This window comes from Balaenoptera ricei, chromosome 10, assembly GCF_028023285.1.
Source record: "Balaenoptera ricei isolate mBalRic1 chromosome 10, mBalRic1.hap2, whole genome shotgun sequence".
Lineage (NCBI taxonomy): Eukaryota > Metazoa > Chordata > Mammalia > Artiodactyla > Balaenopteridae > Balaenoptera > Balaenoptera ricei.
Genome location: NC_082648.1, coordinates 67,735,239 through 67,753,167, shown reverse-complemented (window position 1 = coordinate 67,753,167; position 17,929 = coordinate 67,735,239). Strand labels below are relative to the sequence as shown.

Here is a 17,929-nt window from a genome sequence, read left to right as displayed (position 1 = left end):
ATGATAACAACAGACATCATAACCAGGAAGATTCGAGCCCTAAGAACTTGAGATAATAATTGCCTGTTGCGTAATTTACCTATTTACCTACAAATCTGTGTCACTATACCACATAATGTTTTCCCATACTTTCCAATATTTAGAACATTTCTATAAGAATTTTTTCAAATGTTTCAAATTATTTCTGTTGCATATTTCAAACCATACAACTACACTCTAATTTTGCTTATGGTAAAAATAGTCAAAAGCCATTGGTCTTATCCAACAGAGCTCCAATTTTAAGAAGTAAAGTATTTCACTTTTTTTCATGTTTGCACATTATAATAAGTCAAATAACTTAAGCAAATATTGACTTTTTATTTAAAAAAATAGCGGTAATTACAAATACAAAAATCTCTAAAGTGTTATTTGATCATCTTTATCAGTGACAATGCCATCATACTCACCACAGAATGAAATCTGAGCTCTGAAATCGATGGGAACACCACGCTGGCCACAGAGGTAGGCATAGTGGGCAAGAGCATTGCATAGGCAGGCGCTTCCACACTTGCACGCATCGTGGCGGCATAGCTGATAGTACAGCCCAGGGCTAATATAGATGTGGCAAGGAGCAAAGAGCTCTTGGTGGATAACATCACAGTGTGCTGCATATCCAACTAACAGACAAAGAACCCCATTAGCACTTCATTTACTAGTCTAGCTAGTATCAAATACCCCTAAAGTGTCAAATTCCAGCACTATCCAAGCATCTTGCTTTCCTAGAAATACACTGTACTGCATATTATTTTCAATAAGAGCCAATATTTTCAGCTTACACTTTTTTTGGTTTGTTTTTACTTTCGGTAATATTGGTAACAGCACTTAATCCATATTTAATATTCTTCTAGCAAAAAAAAAAAAAAAGTATTGTGTTATACGTGAATAACTTGAGCAACAGAAGGGTTAACTGACAGAAGTGGCCACAATTACCCCATCGCCTGAGGACCATCTTAGGAAATCACCATAATTCTGCTCTAAAGAACTAATGAGTATTAGAAGGTTTATCTCCCGACATCCACACACAATAAAAGCAGTGACAATTGTGGATGTTATGGCAATTCCCTGGAATACACAATTATCCAGGAAGGACTAGGAATCATCTCACTCCAATGGAGTCTCTGAGGTAAATGGTAATGAGGTAGATGCCACATAGCCATTGAACGCAATATCTGCACAATGCCTGATAAATACTAGGAGCTCAATAATGTTTGATAAATGAATCTATGACGAACACATGAATAAATGAATAATGAATAGAAATTGGTAATGGAACATATGCTAAAGGCTATGAGCTATCACTACCAAGACATTTGAGGGGATGTGCATAATAAGTTCTTGAAATGTGTTGACTTTTCCTTGAGAATGACTGATCAGATATAATTCTTTATGGGAGTAACCAAGTTTGACAAAACAATCTGGATTTCATCTTTCTGAAAAAGCCTCGTCCTGTGATTTCTTGGTGCAATGGACCTTGATTGCATTGATTTCTTCACAGATAAAATTAATCAATCTTTGAGTTGTCATTGTCTTTGAGAGACAAGATGAGCTGCTAGAGATCAGAATTTTTTCACTACTGAGGAATTATACTGAACTTTTTTTGTTGACCATTTTAAATATATTTATTATTGGAAACACATGGTAATTATCTAAGTAATTACCTGAGTATTATATATTTTTGCATTGTTATGCACATAATACATGAAAACACATGACAGACTATAACAGCATACTATTGGCATATATACTCCTAATTCCCAGGATCTCCAAGCAAGGGCTTTTATTGCGTGCCCTAAAGATTTGTAGATCAAAAAACATTCCTACTGACATTAAGGGAAAGGGTGACTCAGAAAATCCTTGTTTAAAAATATCCGTCAGAATCCATATCAGAGTTGACTTTCATCTATTTATTTTCCTTTCTTTGGGGATCTTTTTGAATTTACCTATTTGAAATTAAAAAATAATAGTTCATGGCAAAGATGAACAAAAATAATATCTAAAATATATATGTCATAGACGACATAAGATATGGGGACAAAAATGATAAAAAAAAATATATAACAAAATGGTAGGGAATAAAGGAGGTCATTAAAGAAACAACCAGAGAAAATTGAAGTAGAGTCCAACTGATAAATTAGAAGTTGGCCTAGATTAAAGAAAAAAAAAAATCACTAAAAGCAAAATTATCTTGTTTTCTTTCCAGGACGCTAAAAGTATAAGTTAATAATAAGGACCATAGAACAATAAACAGAATCCTGCCAAACAACCACTACAAAATCCAGAAACTCTACTAACTTCTCATGGGTACTCAATCAATATTAATAATGAATTTTTAAAACTACATAAAAACAGTAAACTAGCCAAAATAATTAAAGGAACAAATTTAAATTATAAAAATATCTATTTAAGCATACACATTAATTTTCCTTCACAAAGTGATTTTACAAAAAAAAAAAAAATACGCCTTCTTTTATTGAACAGTAAAATAGCCTTTCACATGGTCTGCTGTGGCTTTAGTAAGAAAAACAATACAGCCAAAAATTCTTGGCATGTGAGTTACACTGTCATTGTAAATTGGAACTCTATGACCATCTCAAATTGTTACACACCTGATGGCACAAAGCTTCTCTGGATCACTGGCTTCCTGCTTATGAAGCCATAATACGTTCTGTGAGTAGGAACTCGTAGTGTGACATCAATAAACAGGAGAATTCACACGCACTGTCACACTATGGAACGGAAGTTGAATATCCCAAGACTATACGAGCATTATTAGAATACTTCCAGAGATTTTTCTTTAGCATTTAAATAATCTGAAATACCCAAAATGCTAGCTCACATCTGGGAACAGTTGAGGGATTTCTGAACACCTAAAATAAGTAAATTTATGAATGCAGAGTAGTAAATAAAATAGTCATTTTCTGGAGTTCTTTTTTAAAGTAACCTAGATTACATAAAGAGGCATATGTATTAAACAAAAATACATAAAGAATGGCATCGATTTTATCATAATGAAGAAAATCAGAATTTAAAATCACTATCTAATTTTACAAAATTACAGTAATAAAGAGGACTTTTTCCTAGGTTTACATGCAGAAAGACTTACTGTTTTGTTGATTAATGTTGCAAGGGTCCACCATAGGAACATGAACAGGTGCAAAACAAGTGGAGGAAACTCTCCATGCATTTGCATGAAGTTGTGGGGTACCTTCTATCATGCCTGAGGGAGAACTAGAAAGCAAATATAATATTCTCTTAGCCTCTCCCATTCATTTCCTTCCTTCAGAGTCTTCAAATATTGAAAAAAGAGAATACTACTTTTTTTAATTTACAAAGAAATCTTAGAGCTTGAAATGTTTTATTACATTTTTAAATATACACGGTGTTAGCTTCCTATTATTAAGACTTTACAATGTGTCAAATTGTAGACATACATGGTTTTATTTAATAATCATTTCAGCCTTGTGAAGGAAGCACCATTATCCCCATTTTAGAGAGAAGGCAAAGCAGAAGCTTAGAGAAATATTAATGTTCACTCAGCTGCTAAGTGTCAGAGCCGAGATTCAAACGTAGTCCACACCACTTTGATGAAATATCACTCAAACAACCAAAACATGAATGCGTGTGGTTTAGGGAGGTGGAGGTAGGGAGCTCACGTGATTCTTTTCAGGGTAAAGACAAATGTCCTAAAGAAGAAATAGTCTACACTGCTGGTTCAGTATTTCAATTTTCATTATGAGGCCTGACATACTGAGGTTCCACTGTGAGGTTGGGCAAACAAACCAAGTGAAAATTAAGGAGAAATGGTATAAGAGGCACTCTTCACCCAAGTTTTCTCACTTCTTCAGTTCCCTCAGCAAACCAAAATGGAAGAGAAATATCTACCCTTCAGGCTTATAAACCACAACAATGTTTAAGAGCCAGACACTAAAATGCCCCCTCCAGAAGTCATCAAGATTTAGTAACTCATCAGCCAATAGTGAGTGACAATCCCTGCTGGAGCTGTGCCAGACACTGTCAGAACTACTTAGAGAATCAGGTTGGACTAGGTTTCCTGTCAGAAGCTTTGACCAAGCAAAACTTCACTAATGCAAGCCACAACTGCATGAACTGCTACAACACGGCCAAACAGTAGAGTAGCATTTATCTTCACTCTCTTAGTGTCCAAATAAACATAACTACTTTGCCTACCATTTATCTCAATTACCAATATGAGGCTATATGGAGCTTCTCACCCCAAAGACAGGAGGAAAAGAGGGAGCCACACAAGTTACTCCACCATGCTCATCCCTTGTAGCCACCCTTTCCTTCTTTATCCTATTCCTCAAAATGAAACTATTCTAGAACTGTATAGAATTATAACAAACACCCAATCCAAAATCTAATTTTGCTCCAATGAGAACACGAAGACTCACAGAAATTGCATGACTTGCACTAGTTCTTCTCATTCTTTCCCCCTCCATCCCTCTTCATCCCTACAAAGCACAATAAAATAGGTCAAGGTGATAGGTGTACTCAGGATTCCCAGGAGGAACTGACTCAGAGCTTGGCTCTCTTATTTCATTTAATTCACTTAAAACAATAAATACCCAAAAAAGGAGCTGAAATGTAGATCCATTTATTTATTGCATTCATTTTATAAAATAGCCTTTCAGTTCACCGTAGTTAACTTACTAAAACAAGGCATACAAAATAAATTTTCAAGTAATTAATATTTTCCATTCATTATGTTTGCAGATTCACATTAACTTTTGTGATACAAGGAATTTTAACTGCTTATCCTGGAAAGCTAAACAATGTTTGAAAATTATCTCTGACTCTGAAATATTATCCTGCACTGTTATCAGGCCTGAATGTTTATACATGGAGGAGACTGGTGCCTCAGAAAGAGGCAGACAGATCTGCCCTCTGTTAAACATTGACTACTAACCCATTCTGACAAACAGGAAGAGAAAAGGCTTAATGTCTCCTCTGCACATCTTAACCAAGTCACTTAATATAGTTTCTGTTTCACAAATTGATAAGAAATCAATATTCTGATCTACCAATAAATGAAACAAACAAACAAAAAAACCCATAAGTGACCTAAAAGCAAATTAATTACACAGGAGAAAAGGTAAAAGAAACTCTCTTTTAAAATTAAAAAATTTAAATGCCCTTTCTCCTTGCCAATCCAAATTCTCTTCTTGGTGCCGCATCAAAAGTCCTACCTCCAAAAAAAAAAAAAAAAAAAAAAAAAAAAAAAAAAGTCCTACCTCCATTCAGTTCAACTGTCTAGTGCATATAAGGTACTATGCTAGTTCTTAAGAATATAAGGATTAAGGACACAGTCTTTATTCTCAAAGCCTTTGCAGTTTTAAGTGGAAACCAGACAGATAAATGGCAGATTTTCATAGATAACAGAGTCAAAATTAACTTTGGTGGGACACAAACTCACTTTTTGAAGCAAATAATGACCGAGTTGGCTTGAAAAATAAATAGGAGTTAATGGGGAAGATTAGGAAGGGGACAGAACCCAAAGCAGGAAGAATATGCAGAAGTGTTTTTTTAAATGGCATTTGGAGAATGGCTTCTCCAGGAAACGCTCCCTGCCTACCCAGCCCACACTGACCTACTCAAAATTTTGCTGTGCTTCTAGCCACAACCACACAAGTTAACACTTAACTTTTTGAATTCACCTCAGTATTTTTATACATATTGTGATTAATACCTCACCTAGAACAAATTATTTCTGAAAGAGGGTTGTCCCCTCCCAATCCACAATATAAGCTCCTTGAGGATGGGAACCATGTCTTACTGCCTTTATTGTCCCACAGTGCTTAGCACAATAACAGGTGCTCAAAGCATTTACACTAAGTTATACACCATGTCTTATCACATGTAGGTGAAAGTGCTTTGTTGATACAAGGGGTATAAATGTATTTTATTGTTTTTTCTCCTAATGAAACACCAACTATCATAAAACCCAATTAACTTAGATGCCACAATGTTGCTTTAGAGATATCATTCATACCAAATGATACTAAGACTTTTTAAAGGCAACAAAATTTTTTTTTACATAAAATACCACTAAGCTTGATAGGATAGGTGGCAGAGAGAGAATAACGGGAAGTTATTCTGTGGGTAGCCTTCAGGCTCTTGAGTCTCACTACCTAAATCCAAAGTCCAGCTCCACTGTATTTGAGCTATGTAACTGAGCTATTTATTTGTCACTTTGGTGCCTCAGTTAGCTTCCTTAACTATAAAACAGAGATACTAATCAGGGGATTGCTACACAATTTAAATACAATGATCCATGTAAAGCTCTTGGAACAGTGAGTACTAAGCTATTATTAGTTAAGTAAACATTTTTAATGTAAGAATTTATATCCTCTAAATTACTAGTCATTAAATTATGTTAGCTATACAGAGATCATACTTACAGAAAATCATCCCTTATGTTCCCATTAAACGTGCCACACAGACCTAACGTTCTTCTTTTCCACGCACTAGTGAGCTGAATATAAATTCTTTCCCCATCTATAGCAAACAGAATCTTTAAACCAAACGTGGTTTTTAGAAGAATAAATAAGGATGACAGAGTCTGAATTTCAACAATTCCTGCAGGAAAAGAACATACATAAATCAGCTTTGAGATTCATAGGCAGTGTTCTAAATGCTAATGTACAACATCAGGAGTCTTCTTCCAAAAGACTTCTTCCCAGTTCCTGCTCCTCTGCCCTGGCGCCAATTTTCACCACCTTGTGCCTGCTTTCTTTTCTTCCAGTTCCCTTCTGTCCTCCTTTATGGGTCTTCAGCAGATATTTTTAATAGATTGTCAGGTGCACATGTAATTTCAGTTGGCAAGCATCTCATGGTGGGGGTGGACAGTCCTTAGACATTTGAAATCTGATCTCTTTTCCTTAACGTGTGTGTGTGTGTGTGTGTGTGTGTTTTCCCACGAATTGGTCATGATTCAATAAGGAAGGGGCACTTTTTCAAAAATTCCCCATTCCTTTGAAACTGTCAGCAAAAAGGGGAGCACAGCACTAGAGAAGCACCATTTTATGAGACATCTTTAGAGAAGAGAAACTTGTGCTCAAGACTGAATTTGACTTTTGCAACCAGAAGAGTTGCTCCTACATCCCTATCACAATTTCTGCCATCAGTCTGGTCACCAAACCCAGAAATCTGAGAATCATTCTTTGATCACTTCATTCCCCTTGTTGTCCTTCCCCAACCAACCCCAATCCAATCCATCACTGAGTTGGCAGCACTTTTTTTCTAAATAAAATTTCAATCTGTTTTCCTCTCTCCATCTGTACTGTCACTGTCTTGTATCAGTTCCTCCTCATTCCTTGTATGCCCTCCTCTAATAATACCCTAACTGTTAACTGTGCCTCCTGTCTAACATTTCTCAAAGCCATTTCCATAGTGTTGTTATAGTAGTCTACCAAGAAAAAAAAGACAAAGTTAGTCTCCTCATTAAAACTCATTGCTTATTTGGTTGAAGCATATGAGACTGTCATCTTTGTACATAAAAATGGTCAAATAATAACAATTGCATATTCAATTTCATATCAAGTTCAATCAACATCCTGGCACGACATTGACTGTGACCATGTAATTTATATCACAATTCAAGACATTTCTGAAAGCAAAACAGACTATTATAAGTAACTATACTGGAACACAGGCATGAACAGGGCCTCCCAGGAAAACCACAAAGTATGATGCCCTGTATATAAGGCATTCCCCATGGAATTAAGAGATACAAACTACTATGTATAAAACAGATAAGCAAGAAGGATACATGGTACAGCACAGGAAATAACAACCATTGCTTTGAAATAACTTTAAATGAAGTACAATCTATAAAAATATTGAATCACTATGTTGTATACCTAAAACTAATATAATATTGTAAGTCAACTATACTTCAATTTAAAAAATAAGGCCTTCCCCATTCTCATCCCCATCTCTTTCCCTCTTCTCATCTCTGGACATTCTACACTTACCCTCTTCATGCTGCAGCAATGCCAAAGTAGTTACAGTTCCCCCTAAACATACTGCATAGTTCTCCTCTTTGCTATGCCTAGAACACTTCCCCCATCTCCTTCATCCCGGCAATTCCTCAGCTGTAAATGCTCAATGAGATAGTCCCTTCCTTAAGAAAACTTCCTGACCATACCTGCAGGGTTGAGTGAGTTGTACCTAATCATTTAGACCCCCAAAGTCCCTATGCATATCTTTGGGTTTATCATATTTTTAAGTGGCTGTTTACTTGTATCTCTCCTCTTCCAAACTCTAGTCCACTTGAGATAAACACTAGGTCCCATAAACATGGCGGTCTCCACTAAATCTGGCTGAGGAGCTGGCAACACATCGTCATGCAATAAATGTTAGGTTAGTCGGCTAATGGGAAAGGACTCCATTGAAGTTGTGCTGCTGTTGTTTTTCATGTAAGAAAAGTACACCATCAGCATTGCTTCTTACCATTCAGACTGAAGCCCTGGTTAGGACTGGTGAGGATCTGTCCTCCCCTACTAAGGGTCACTTGTTTGTTGAAATCATCCTCCAGAATTAGAGTTACAGACTGAAGGCAGACCAAGCCAAGGTTCTGCATAAAAATCAAATTATCAATTAAAGGAGTGAGAGAGAGAGAGAAAGACATAGAAAGAGACAGGACCAACGGGAGAAGGAAATGGGAGAAGATGAGGGAGAGAAAGGAGAAAAGAAAGGAGAGAGCGCACATGGATAAAAATTTATGGTATATAGAAAACTTGAGAATAAGCAATATAATAAACTAGTTACTACATCTTATTGTGAATCTAATGTAGCCCCATTACTAATAAAATACATCTTTATGTAGTACATTAAATATACCATATACATACATACACTTTACACAGATTATTAAATAGAAATGTTTTCAATAAAGTGCCAATAATTATGTTTTCCATAGTGCATAATTAAAGTATCTTTCCAAATTCATTTGTGGTATATTAACTATTTTAAAAATTCAGTGTAGAAAAGAACAAAGAGAATTACTGTTCCGTGCAGAAGGTTAACTGAGACCTGACATATTGCAAAAGAAAAAAAAAAAATCAAACTAAAAAAAAGCTAACAAAGTAGACTGGAATTTTGCTGGAAACAACCATTTTATGTTGGAATGAAAGTAGAAAAAAAGATTTTGGCAAAATTTTGACTACCTGATTTAGAGAGAGATGAATGAAAGATCTGGGTTTCTTTGTTTACAAATTATTGATGTGCTTATTTCAAGAAAATGTCTTTAAAATAAATATTCCAGAATGCTAAAAAATCCGTCATATCTATTTAGAATGATGTGAAACTTGTTAAATTCTGTCAAAAATCACCTTTAAGATAGCAGTTTGTAAAAACAGAACTACCATATGACCCAGCAATGCCACTACTGGGCATATACCCTGAGAAAACCATAATTCAAAAAGAGTCATGTACCACAATGTTCACTGCAGCTCTATTTACAATAGCAAGGACATGGAAGCAATCTAAGTGGCCATTAACAGATGAATGGATAAAGAAGATGTGGCACATATATACAATGGAATATTACTCAGCCATAAAAAGAAATGAAATTGAGTTATTTGTAGTGAGATGGATGGACCTAGAGTCTGTCATACAGAGTGAAGCAAGTCAGAAAGAGAAAAACAAATACCGTATGCTAACACATATATATGGAATCTTAAAAAAAAAAAAAATGGTTCTGAAGAACCTAGGGGCAGGACAGGAATAAAGACGCAGACGTAGAGAATGGACTTGAGGACACGGGGAGGAGGAAGGGTAAGCTGGGATGAAGTGAGAGAGTGGCATGGACATATATACACTACCAAATGTAAAACAGATAGCTAGTGGGAAGCAGCTGCATAGCACAGAGAGATCAGCTCTGTGCTTTGTGACCACCTAGCGAGGTGGGATAGGTAGGGTGGGAGGGAGACGCAAAAGGGAGGAGATATGGGGATATATGTATATGTATAGCTGATTTACTTTGTTATACAGCAGAAACTAACACACCATTGTAAAGCAATTTTACTCCAATATAAAAAAAAAAAAGAGAGAGCAGTTTGGAAGTAAAAAAAAGCTTATTGTCTACTGTGCAGTCATGAAATGTTCCAAAAACCTATACATAAACAAATACCATTTTTAAGAAAGAAAGTACAATAAATACACACTATTTAATCTAAGATATATTTTTTTATATTTTAATATCTCTGAAATCAGGATGCATGATATAATTAATAGTATAACAGATTAATCATCAACACATTTTCTTTCTTTGTAGTATATAGAATAATGATGCATCTTAACAATCAATGGTATCTTATTTTTGAAGAAAATAACTATACCCATTCATGTTACCATTCTTAACCAAGATAAGAAGTTTGAGTCAAAAAAAATGAACATTTCTCTGGTCATTTTGAAATGTTCTTACCTGCTCACAGTGAGCTTTCTGTAAAGTAATTGTGAATTTATCTTTTCCAGTTCCTTTTACAAGGATGTATTGGCACATTCCAATGAAAGAATAATGTCGACCATCAAAAGTAGTAAAATGAGAATCACCTACAACAGAGCATTGAACTACCAAAAAAGAAGAAGAAGAAGAAGGAGGAGGAGGAGGAGGTGGGGTGGGGGGGTGGAAGAGGAGGAGAAGGAGGAGAAGGGGGAGCAAAGGGGAGCAAGGAGAAGAAGGAGAAGAGGAAGAAGGAGAAGTAGAAGTAGAAGAAGAAGAAGAGGAAGAAGAAGTAGAGGAGGAAGAAGAAGAAGAAGGGGAAGGAGAAGAAGAAGGAGAAAAGGAGAAGAAGGAGGAAGAAATTATGTTTATTCTTAAAAAGAAGTAGGTCAACTTAGGATAAATATTTAGGTATCAAAAAGAATAACTAAAGTGTTTAAAATTTATTAGTTTGACAAACTTACTAAATTATGTTATTCAATTTAGTTTAAAATTTATTAAATGATAGCTGTCCCACATATTTTTTAGAATATTTCTACTATTTCAGTAAATTTTTCCCAAAGCTGTCTGCTCAGAGCTATCATTTATTCAATTTTCCACTATCTTATTAATATCTGGATTTAGAAATCATTGCACTTATATGAGATGACCTTAAAAAAATCAGTGCTAGCTTCCTCCTCAATTTCAAGAAAATCAAGACATTGTCTTTAAAAACATTTTAAAAGATTACCTGGGCAGTCATGCTCAGTGCAGTTCCAAACTCCACCAACACATACACTAAATGAAATGATAAAAATATTAATCTAATTGTATAGAGAAACTGTATGAATATTTGCAATAACGTATTGGTAAATGTACCAAAATGTATCATGTTTTTTAGGTTCAGAATAATCTGACTTGAAAAATATCTCTCCAAAAGTTAAGTTAACTGATAAATTTGGACTGGCAAGCACCTAAATTATTATTTATTGTATGTGCATGCCATATTTAAAAATCAATAAAGATGACACAAAGGGAGTATAGATTAGTCAAGAACAAAAACACTAAGCAGAGAACGTCTGTTTCTGTCCTTCCCTCATTGCTTAAACCAAAAAAGGTCACACACAACAAAGAATTTACCCATATCATTAGAGAAATATATATAGAGAGAGTTAAGATTAATAAGTTAACTCATCTACTAAAATGAGCTGGCTTTGAGCATCATCAGACATTAAGGAGAGAGAAAAGATATTCCCTTTGTAAGATAAATTCTGCCTTCTACCATCAAACAGGTATGAATTTTGGAGGACAGAAGCAGTCTCAGAATGGCAGGAACTCAAATCAGTATCTAAGAACAGGGTTAGTTTTCAATTGCATTTCAGTTATATACACAGACACCTAAGGGAAAATTGCCTAATAACGTTTACACCTCTGTTTCTTTTTAGATTGCCCTGAAGGGATTTAATCTTTGGCTATAATAGTCTTAGTTAGCTAATTTAAGAAGAATTTCTGAAAGACTCTAATCATGGCCAAAAACTGGATAGTCACTTTTTAAGGTACTCAATAGAGAAGGCCAAGAGAACCATCAAGTTCTAAGAGTAAAAGTTTGTGTAAATTGGTGATTATGAATAACAAGACAATTCAACCGTTCATCACATGGATATAAGATTTTATAAAACTACCAAGGGAAGTGAGGAGAATTACATCATAAAAGAAAATACAGATGGTCCCCCCACCACCCTGTCCCTGTAAGCCTTTAAATAAAAGGAAAACTGTGTCTTGGAATTTTTGGAAGAAAAATCAATAAAAAGTATATTTCTTTAAACATTTGTCATGGTAAAATAGTCAACTAGTCAGGTATCCAGAAATAATTAGCTGTACATTGATCACATACCATTCAGTACATTCTTGTTCAATTTTTGAACCAACTGAATAAGCTAATCCATGAAAATTGCATGGGCAATTTTCCAAGGAGATGCAAGTTCCATTTTCCATTATGAGGCCTATTTAAGAAAAATACATATCAAATTCACAAAAGAAATAATAAAGATTGTATTCTTTGAATATAGTAATTCAACCAACTTTTATTGAACACTTGCTTACACTAGGTGCTGGAAATAACAAGTTTCTTTACTTTCAAGGAGGTTACCAACAGCCTGGCTCTGTCTCAATCAATAGCTACCTTATAAGGGTCTGTTTCAGTGATTTTCAACTTTCTTATCCCATGACTTGCCATCAGAAATTCAAGATTCACAGTACAGAATTAGGGCAACTAATGCCTCTTTGCTTTTGAGGGAAGAGGGGAGGAGAAGAGGGAGAAAGTATATTCTTGGCTTTATTTCTGTTTATGTCAAAGTGAGAGATTTACACTATCATCACACAGAGAATAAAGAGCCAAGCAGTGCTTCTCAAAGGGCTAGTGCAGCAGAACTGCATTTAGTACTTCTCTCTAACGAGGAAAGGTGGTCGAACCAGTGTTACTAAGCACACTGTTTGATGCAGCTGATCTGTTTTTCAGAGTAAGACTCTCTAGATGAAAGAAGCATTGACTTATATTTTGGTGCACGGATTTATATTCTGGTGCAAACTCCTTATCTCATCACTGGCTGGTAACAAACAGGCCTGGCACGGGTCCAAAGTACTTAGAGTAGCACTGACAGAACAATGGACTGAGGTCAACAGATCTGATTCCAAGTAGTCCTCACTCATATTAAGTATATGACAGCGGGAAAATCACTTAACATCTCTGGGATTCTATTTTTTTTTTAATCTGTAAAAATAAAAGGGTTTGAGTAAATCCTCAATGTTCTTATAAATGTCTATCAGTATAGCAGATTTAAATCCCGTTTCTATCACTTACTATGTTACTTCTAGTTTCAAATATTAAAACTACATCAGGACTAAAATCTTGTACTGCCAAAATGTGAAGGTTTTTTTTTCTGAACTTGATTTCATCTTTAAAAAATGAAAGTATATAAATTGTTAAATATCTTTAAATACTCAAGAGAACAAAAGATCTGCCATGGGTAACTTCAAGACAAAGTTCCAAACTTCCTAGGAAATTTACAAAGGAATAAGCCTTTTATTAAAGAAAAGCAGCCATTCCTTCTAGTCACTTCAAGGATCAAATCCTACAAGGATAGAAAATCACAACAGCCCTAACATCCTGAGAGATGACATTAAGACATGATTCCTGGATCACAGGGTACTAGTTTCCATGACTGCAGACATGGTTTCTTTCATGAAGCACTTACCATCTGCGCAGTAACATCCGTCAAGACAATGGAGATTACTCCCAAGACATTGTTCCTCAAATGTGCAGGTTGGTGGGCAACAACTGATACAATCCCGATGGACAAAGCTGTCATCACATTTATCAACTAAAATGGGCAAACAGGCAAGCTGTAAATCAACTTTATTCAACACTCAAAAAGATTACAGTGGGTTTTTTTGTTTTTTTTTTAATTTTTTATTGAAGTGTAGTTGATTTACAATATTGTGTACATTTCAGGTGTACAGCACAGTGATTCAGAGATATATATATACATATTCTTTTTCAGATTCTTTTCCCTTATAGGTTATTACATAATATTGAGTATAGTTCCCTGTGCTATAGTAGGTCCCTGTTGGTTATCTATTTTATACATGGTAGTGTGTATATGTTAATCCCAGCCTTCTAATTTATCCCTCCCCCACCTCCCTTTCCCCTTTGGTAACCATAAGTTTGTTTTCTGTGTCTGTGACTCTCTTTCTGTTTTGGAATAAGTTCATTTGTGTCTTTTTTTTCTTTTAGATTCCACATATAAGCAACATCATATGATATTTGTCTTAAGAAGATGTGGTGTGTATATATACACACACACACACACACACACACACACACACACACACACACAATGGAATATTACTCAGTCATAAAAAAGAATGAAATAATGCCATTTGCAGCACCATGGATGGACCTAGAGATTATCATGCTAAGTGAAGTAAGGCAGACACAGAAAGACAAAGATTACAGTGTTTTAAAAGTAAGCAAAAGTTTACCAACATTATTGCATCAATAACAAGTCTTTGCAATTCATTAGTTTTGAGCACTAGGGTAAGTTTTGAGTACTAGGATAAGCCTAAAATTAATAGAAGTGCACAGGGCTAGAAAATAATGAAACATACTGCATGCTGGAAAGTCATCTCTCCAGTCTTGAATAGGGTAGCCAGCATGGGAACAGGCTCTAGCATACTCGGTGGCTGCTCGACAATAGGTCTCATCATCGTGAGTTCTGAAAAGTGAAAAGACAGATCCAATATCACACAGGAAATATTGACAGAAACCATACCTTTGAGCTCCTGATCTCGAGAAATGCTGAGTATGTGGTGAATATTCTAATATTAGCTGATGTCAGCTTGTATATAATACATTATAATATGTTATGTACAATAATGCAGAAAACAGATAAACATGGGATCCCAGCTAAAAAGGCCTAGGTAAATTGTTTCATCTAAGTCTTTCAATAATTTGGCCACTTTTCATTTGATTCAAGGGAGTACCTACACTGAAAAATATTTCTAGTTTAATTATGACATTCTTCCCAGAATCCTTGTATGTATTTTTTTGTTCCCACACAAAGCATCCTAGATCTTTCAGAATTTAACAAATCCTATTAGAGCAGATAAAATTCTATCACAGCAAAAACAACAAATATGAAAATTATTTCTAAGATACCATGCTCTTGATAGTATACATGCTGGAATAAAACCAATACTAATAACCTGCAGAACTTTTGAAAGATTAAATAAATAGCATTTAATTTAAGATTTAAAAGAAGATTTTTAATTCTTTCAGGTTTAAATTACTAAAGCTAGTTACTTTTATAATGCTGCCAAGAGTGAATAACCTCTAAGTATTTTCTTATAATCACCTTAGAAACTCCTCCAAACAAATATAAGAGGTCTGCCAATTCCCAAAGCAGATTAACAAGGCATCTATAAACTAAACAGGGTTTATAAAGTAGTGGGCTTGTTTTTCAACCCAACTGAAACTCAAATTAAATAGTTAAATATCTTTCAAGATAATGACCTTATGAATGTTGTATTTTGTGAGCCTTAGCATTTTCAGTATCTCTGTTGTAAAAGCCAAAGCCACCCATATCAAATTGCACTTATCCTGTGCTACTGTAATTGAGTCATGCAGCTTATCTAGTCCAATTAACCGAGCTTTAGAAGGAAAAAAAGGACTGAGCATATAAACTTCAGAAACTCAGAAAATATTCTAAACCTCCGAATAAGAAAAGTCTCTGAAAAACAAGGTGAGTTAAAACTGTTGAATTCCTAGAAAGACATTAAACCTATGATTTACTTTAAATATGTGCATTGTTTCCTACAATTAATGGAGGCTCTGAAAACTAACAAAGTAACTGAATATTGGTTTTCCAACCCAATGCAACTATTATTCAAATAGCTACTATTTACGGTGACTATGTTATGCTAGGAACTCTACTAGGCATATTACATTTGGCATTGCATAAAAACAACAATCGGGCAAGAAAGAAATTATTATCGCAATTTACTGAGGGGAAAATAAGCGTATTTTTCCATTTTGGATGTGAACTTTAATAAGGAAAATGAGCATTAAATAATAGTTGTTTTTATCAATAAATCAATTGATTTGGGTGTGGCAAAATTAGAAGCATTTTCTTGCTGCTAAGTTTAGCATTCTTAGAAGCAGAAACACGACAAGTTCAAGGACTGGTATTGTATCATCCTTCAAATTCCAACTCAGCTGTCATCTCCTCTAGGCACTCCCTGATAAAGTTAGTAGTTCTCTCCTCCACATTCACTGCACTTTGCATTTAAAGCATGTGTAATTGCTGAAGCCCTGTTTCTCTGCCCCATTAGAATCTGAGTTCCTAGGACAGCGACTATTTCTAAATTGTTTTTGTTTCGATGGCCAACAGACACATGAAAAGATGCTCAACATCACTAATCATCAGGGAAATGCAAATCAAAACCACAATGAGATTATCACTTCACACCTGTCAGAATGGCTGTTGTCAAAAAAAAACAACAAATAACAAATGTTGGCGAAGATGTGGAGTAAAGGGAACTCTAGTAAACTGTTGGTGGGAATGTAAATTGGGGCAGTCACTATGGAAAAGAGAATGAAAGTTCCTCAAAAAACTAAAAATAGAACTACCCTATGACCCAGCAGTTCCACTCCTGGGTGTATATTTGAAGAAAACAAAAGCACTAATTCAAAAAGATATATGCACATCAATGTTCACAGCAGCATTGCTTTTTTCATCAGTAGAAGGCATTCATTTTTTTCAGCAACATTTATCAAGATCAGGGCCAACTTTATGGGAATGTGACCTGTGTAGTCAGTCACACAAGGCCCTACTCTTAAAAAGGCCCTTCACTTAGCTGGACCCTGTACTCGGTTTCACACTCTGCTGTCACTATCTTGAAATTCGCAACGATTTTTTTAACAGGGGGCCTTGCATTTTCATTTTGTACTACTGCCTCCCCCCAGATTTATTATATCCCAAATGAACTAACTGACATTCCAACATAATTCAGGCTAAAGCACAGTCAGCCTACCAAGAATAAGCAGAGTAGGATAAGAGACAAGGCAAAGGGCAAATTCAGATCTGCTGGGAATAGTTAAGTTGTATGAGATAAGATCAAGCAAAAATTCATACTCCTTACTATAAGCCCTAAGACTCTAGGTAATCTAGACCCTGCCTACTTCTCTAACTTCATCTCCTCTCTCTCTCCCCCATTCACCATGCTCCAGCAACACTTTTTTGTGTTCTGTAAACACCCCAAATTTGTTTTGCCATAGTAGCATTACTTACAATTGCCAAGATACAGAAGCAGCCTAAGTGTCCATCAAAGATGAATGAATAAAGAAGATATTATGGAATATTATAAATGGAACATTACACAGCCATAAAAAGGAATAAAATTTTGCCATTTGCAAAAACGTGGATGGACCTGAAGGGTATTATGCTTAGTGAAATAAGACAGAAAAAGAAAATACTGTGTTTTCACTTATATGTGGAATTTAAAAAAATAAAACAAATGAATGAATATAACAAAACAGAAACAGATTCACAGAGAACAAACTAGTGGCTACCACTGGGGAGAGGGATGAGGGGCAGGACAAGATAGGAGAAGGGAATTAAGAGGTATAAACTACTAGGTATAAAATAAATAAGATACAAGGATGTAATGTACAGCATAGAGAATATAGTCAATAGTTTATAATAATGCTAAATGGAGTATAATTTATAAACATATTGAATCACTATGTTGTACACCTGAAACTAATATAATATTGTAAATCAACTATACTTCAACAAAACATTTAAAAATAAAATAAAATAAATTAAAAATCAACATAATAAATTGTTTCTATTTCACCAAGATGTGGCACAATGCTCAACTCGGAAT

General features: G+C 35.0%; 1 protein-coding gene across 2 annotated transcripts in view; it reads right to left on the bottom strand.

The window, feature by feature from the left end:
- The window catches only part of OTOGL (otogelin like), a 148,495-nt gene that overhangs the window by 97,466 nt on the left and 33,100 nt on the right, over positions 1-17,929 (bottom strand). For both annotated transcript variants that reach the window (XM_059936589.1, XM_059936590.1), the window contains exons 11-19: positions 14,651-14,757; positions 13,738-13,863; positions 12,378-12,486; positions 11,235-11,281; positions 10,487-10,632; positions 8,512-8,635; positions 6,459-6,636; positions 3,143-3,267; positions 447-656 (exon numbers count right to left, since the gene is read on the bottom strand). In XM_059936589.1, the coding sequence (XP_059792572.1) occupies positions 447-656; positions 3,143-3,267; positions 6,459-6,636; positions 8,512-8,635; positions 10,487-10,632; positions 11,235-11,281; positions 12,378-12,486; positions 13,738-13,863; positions 14,651-14,757 (1,172 nt within the window). The remainder of the gene's footprint in view (positions 1-446; positions 657-3,142; positions 3,268-6,458; positions 6,637-8,511; positions 8,636-10,486; positions 10,633-11,234; positions 11,282-12,377; positions 12,487-13,737; positions 13,864-14,650; positions 14,758-17,929) is intronic.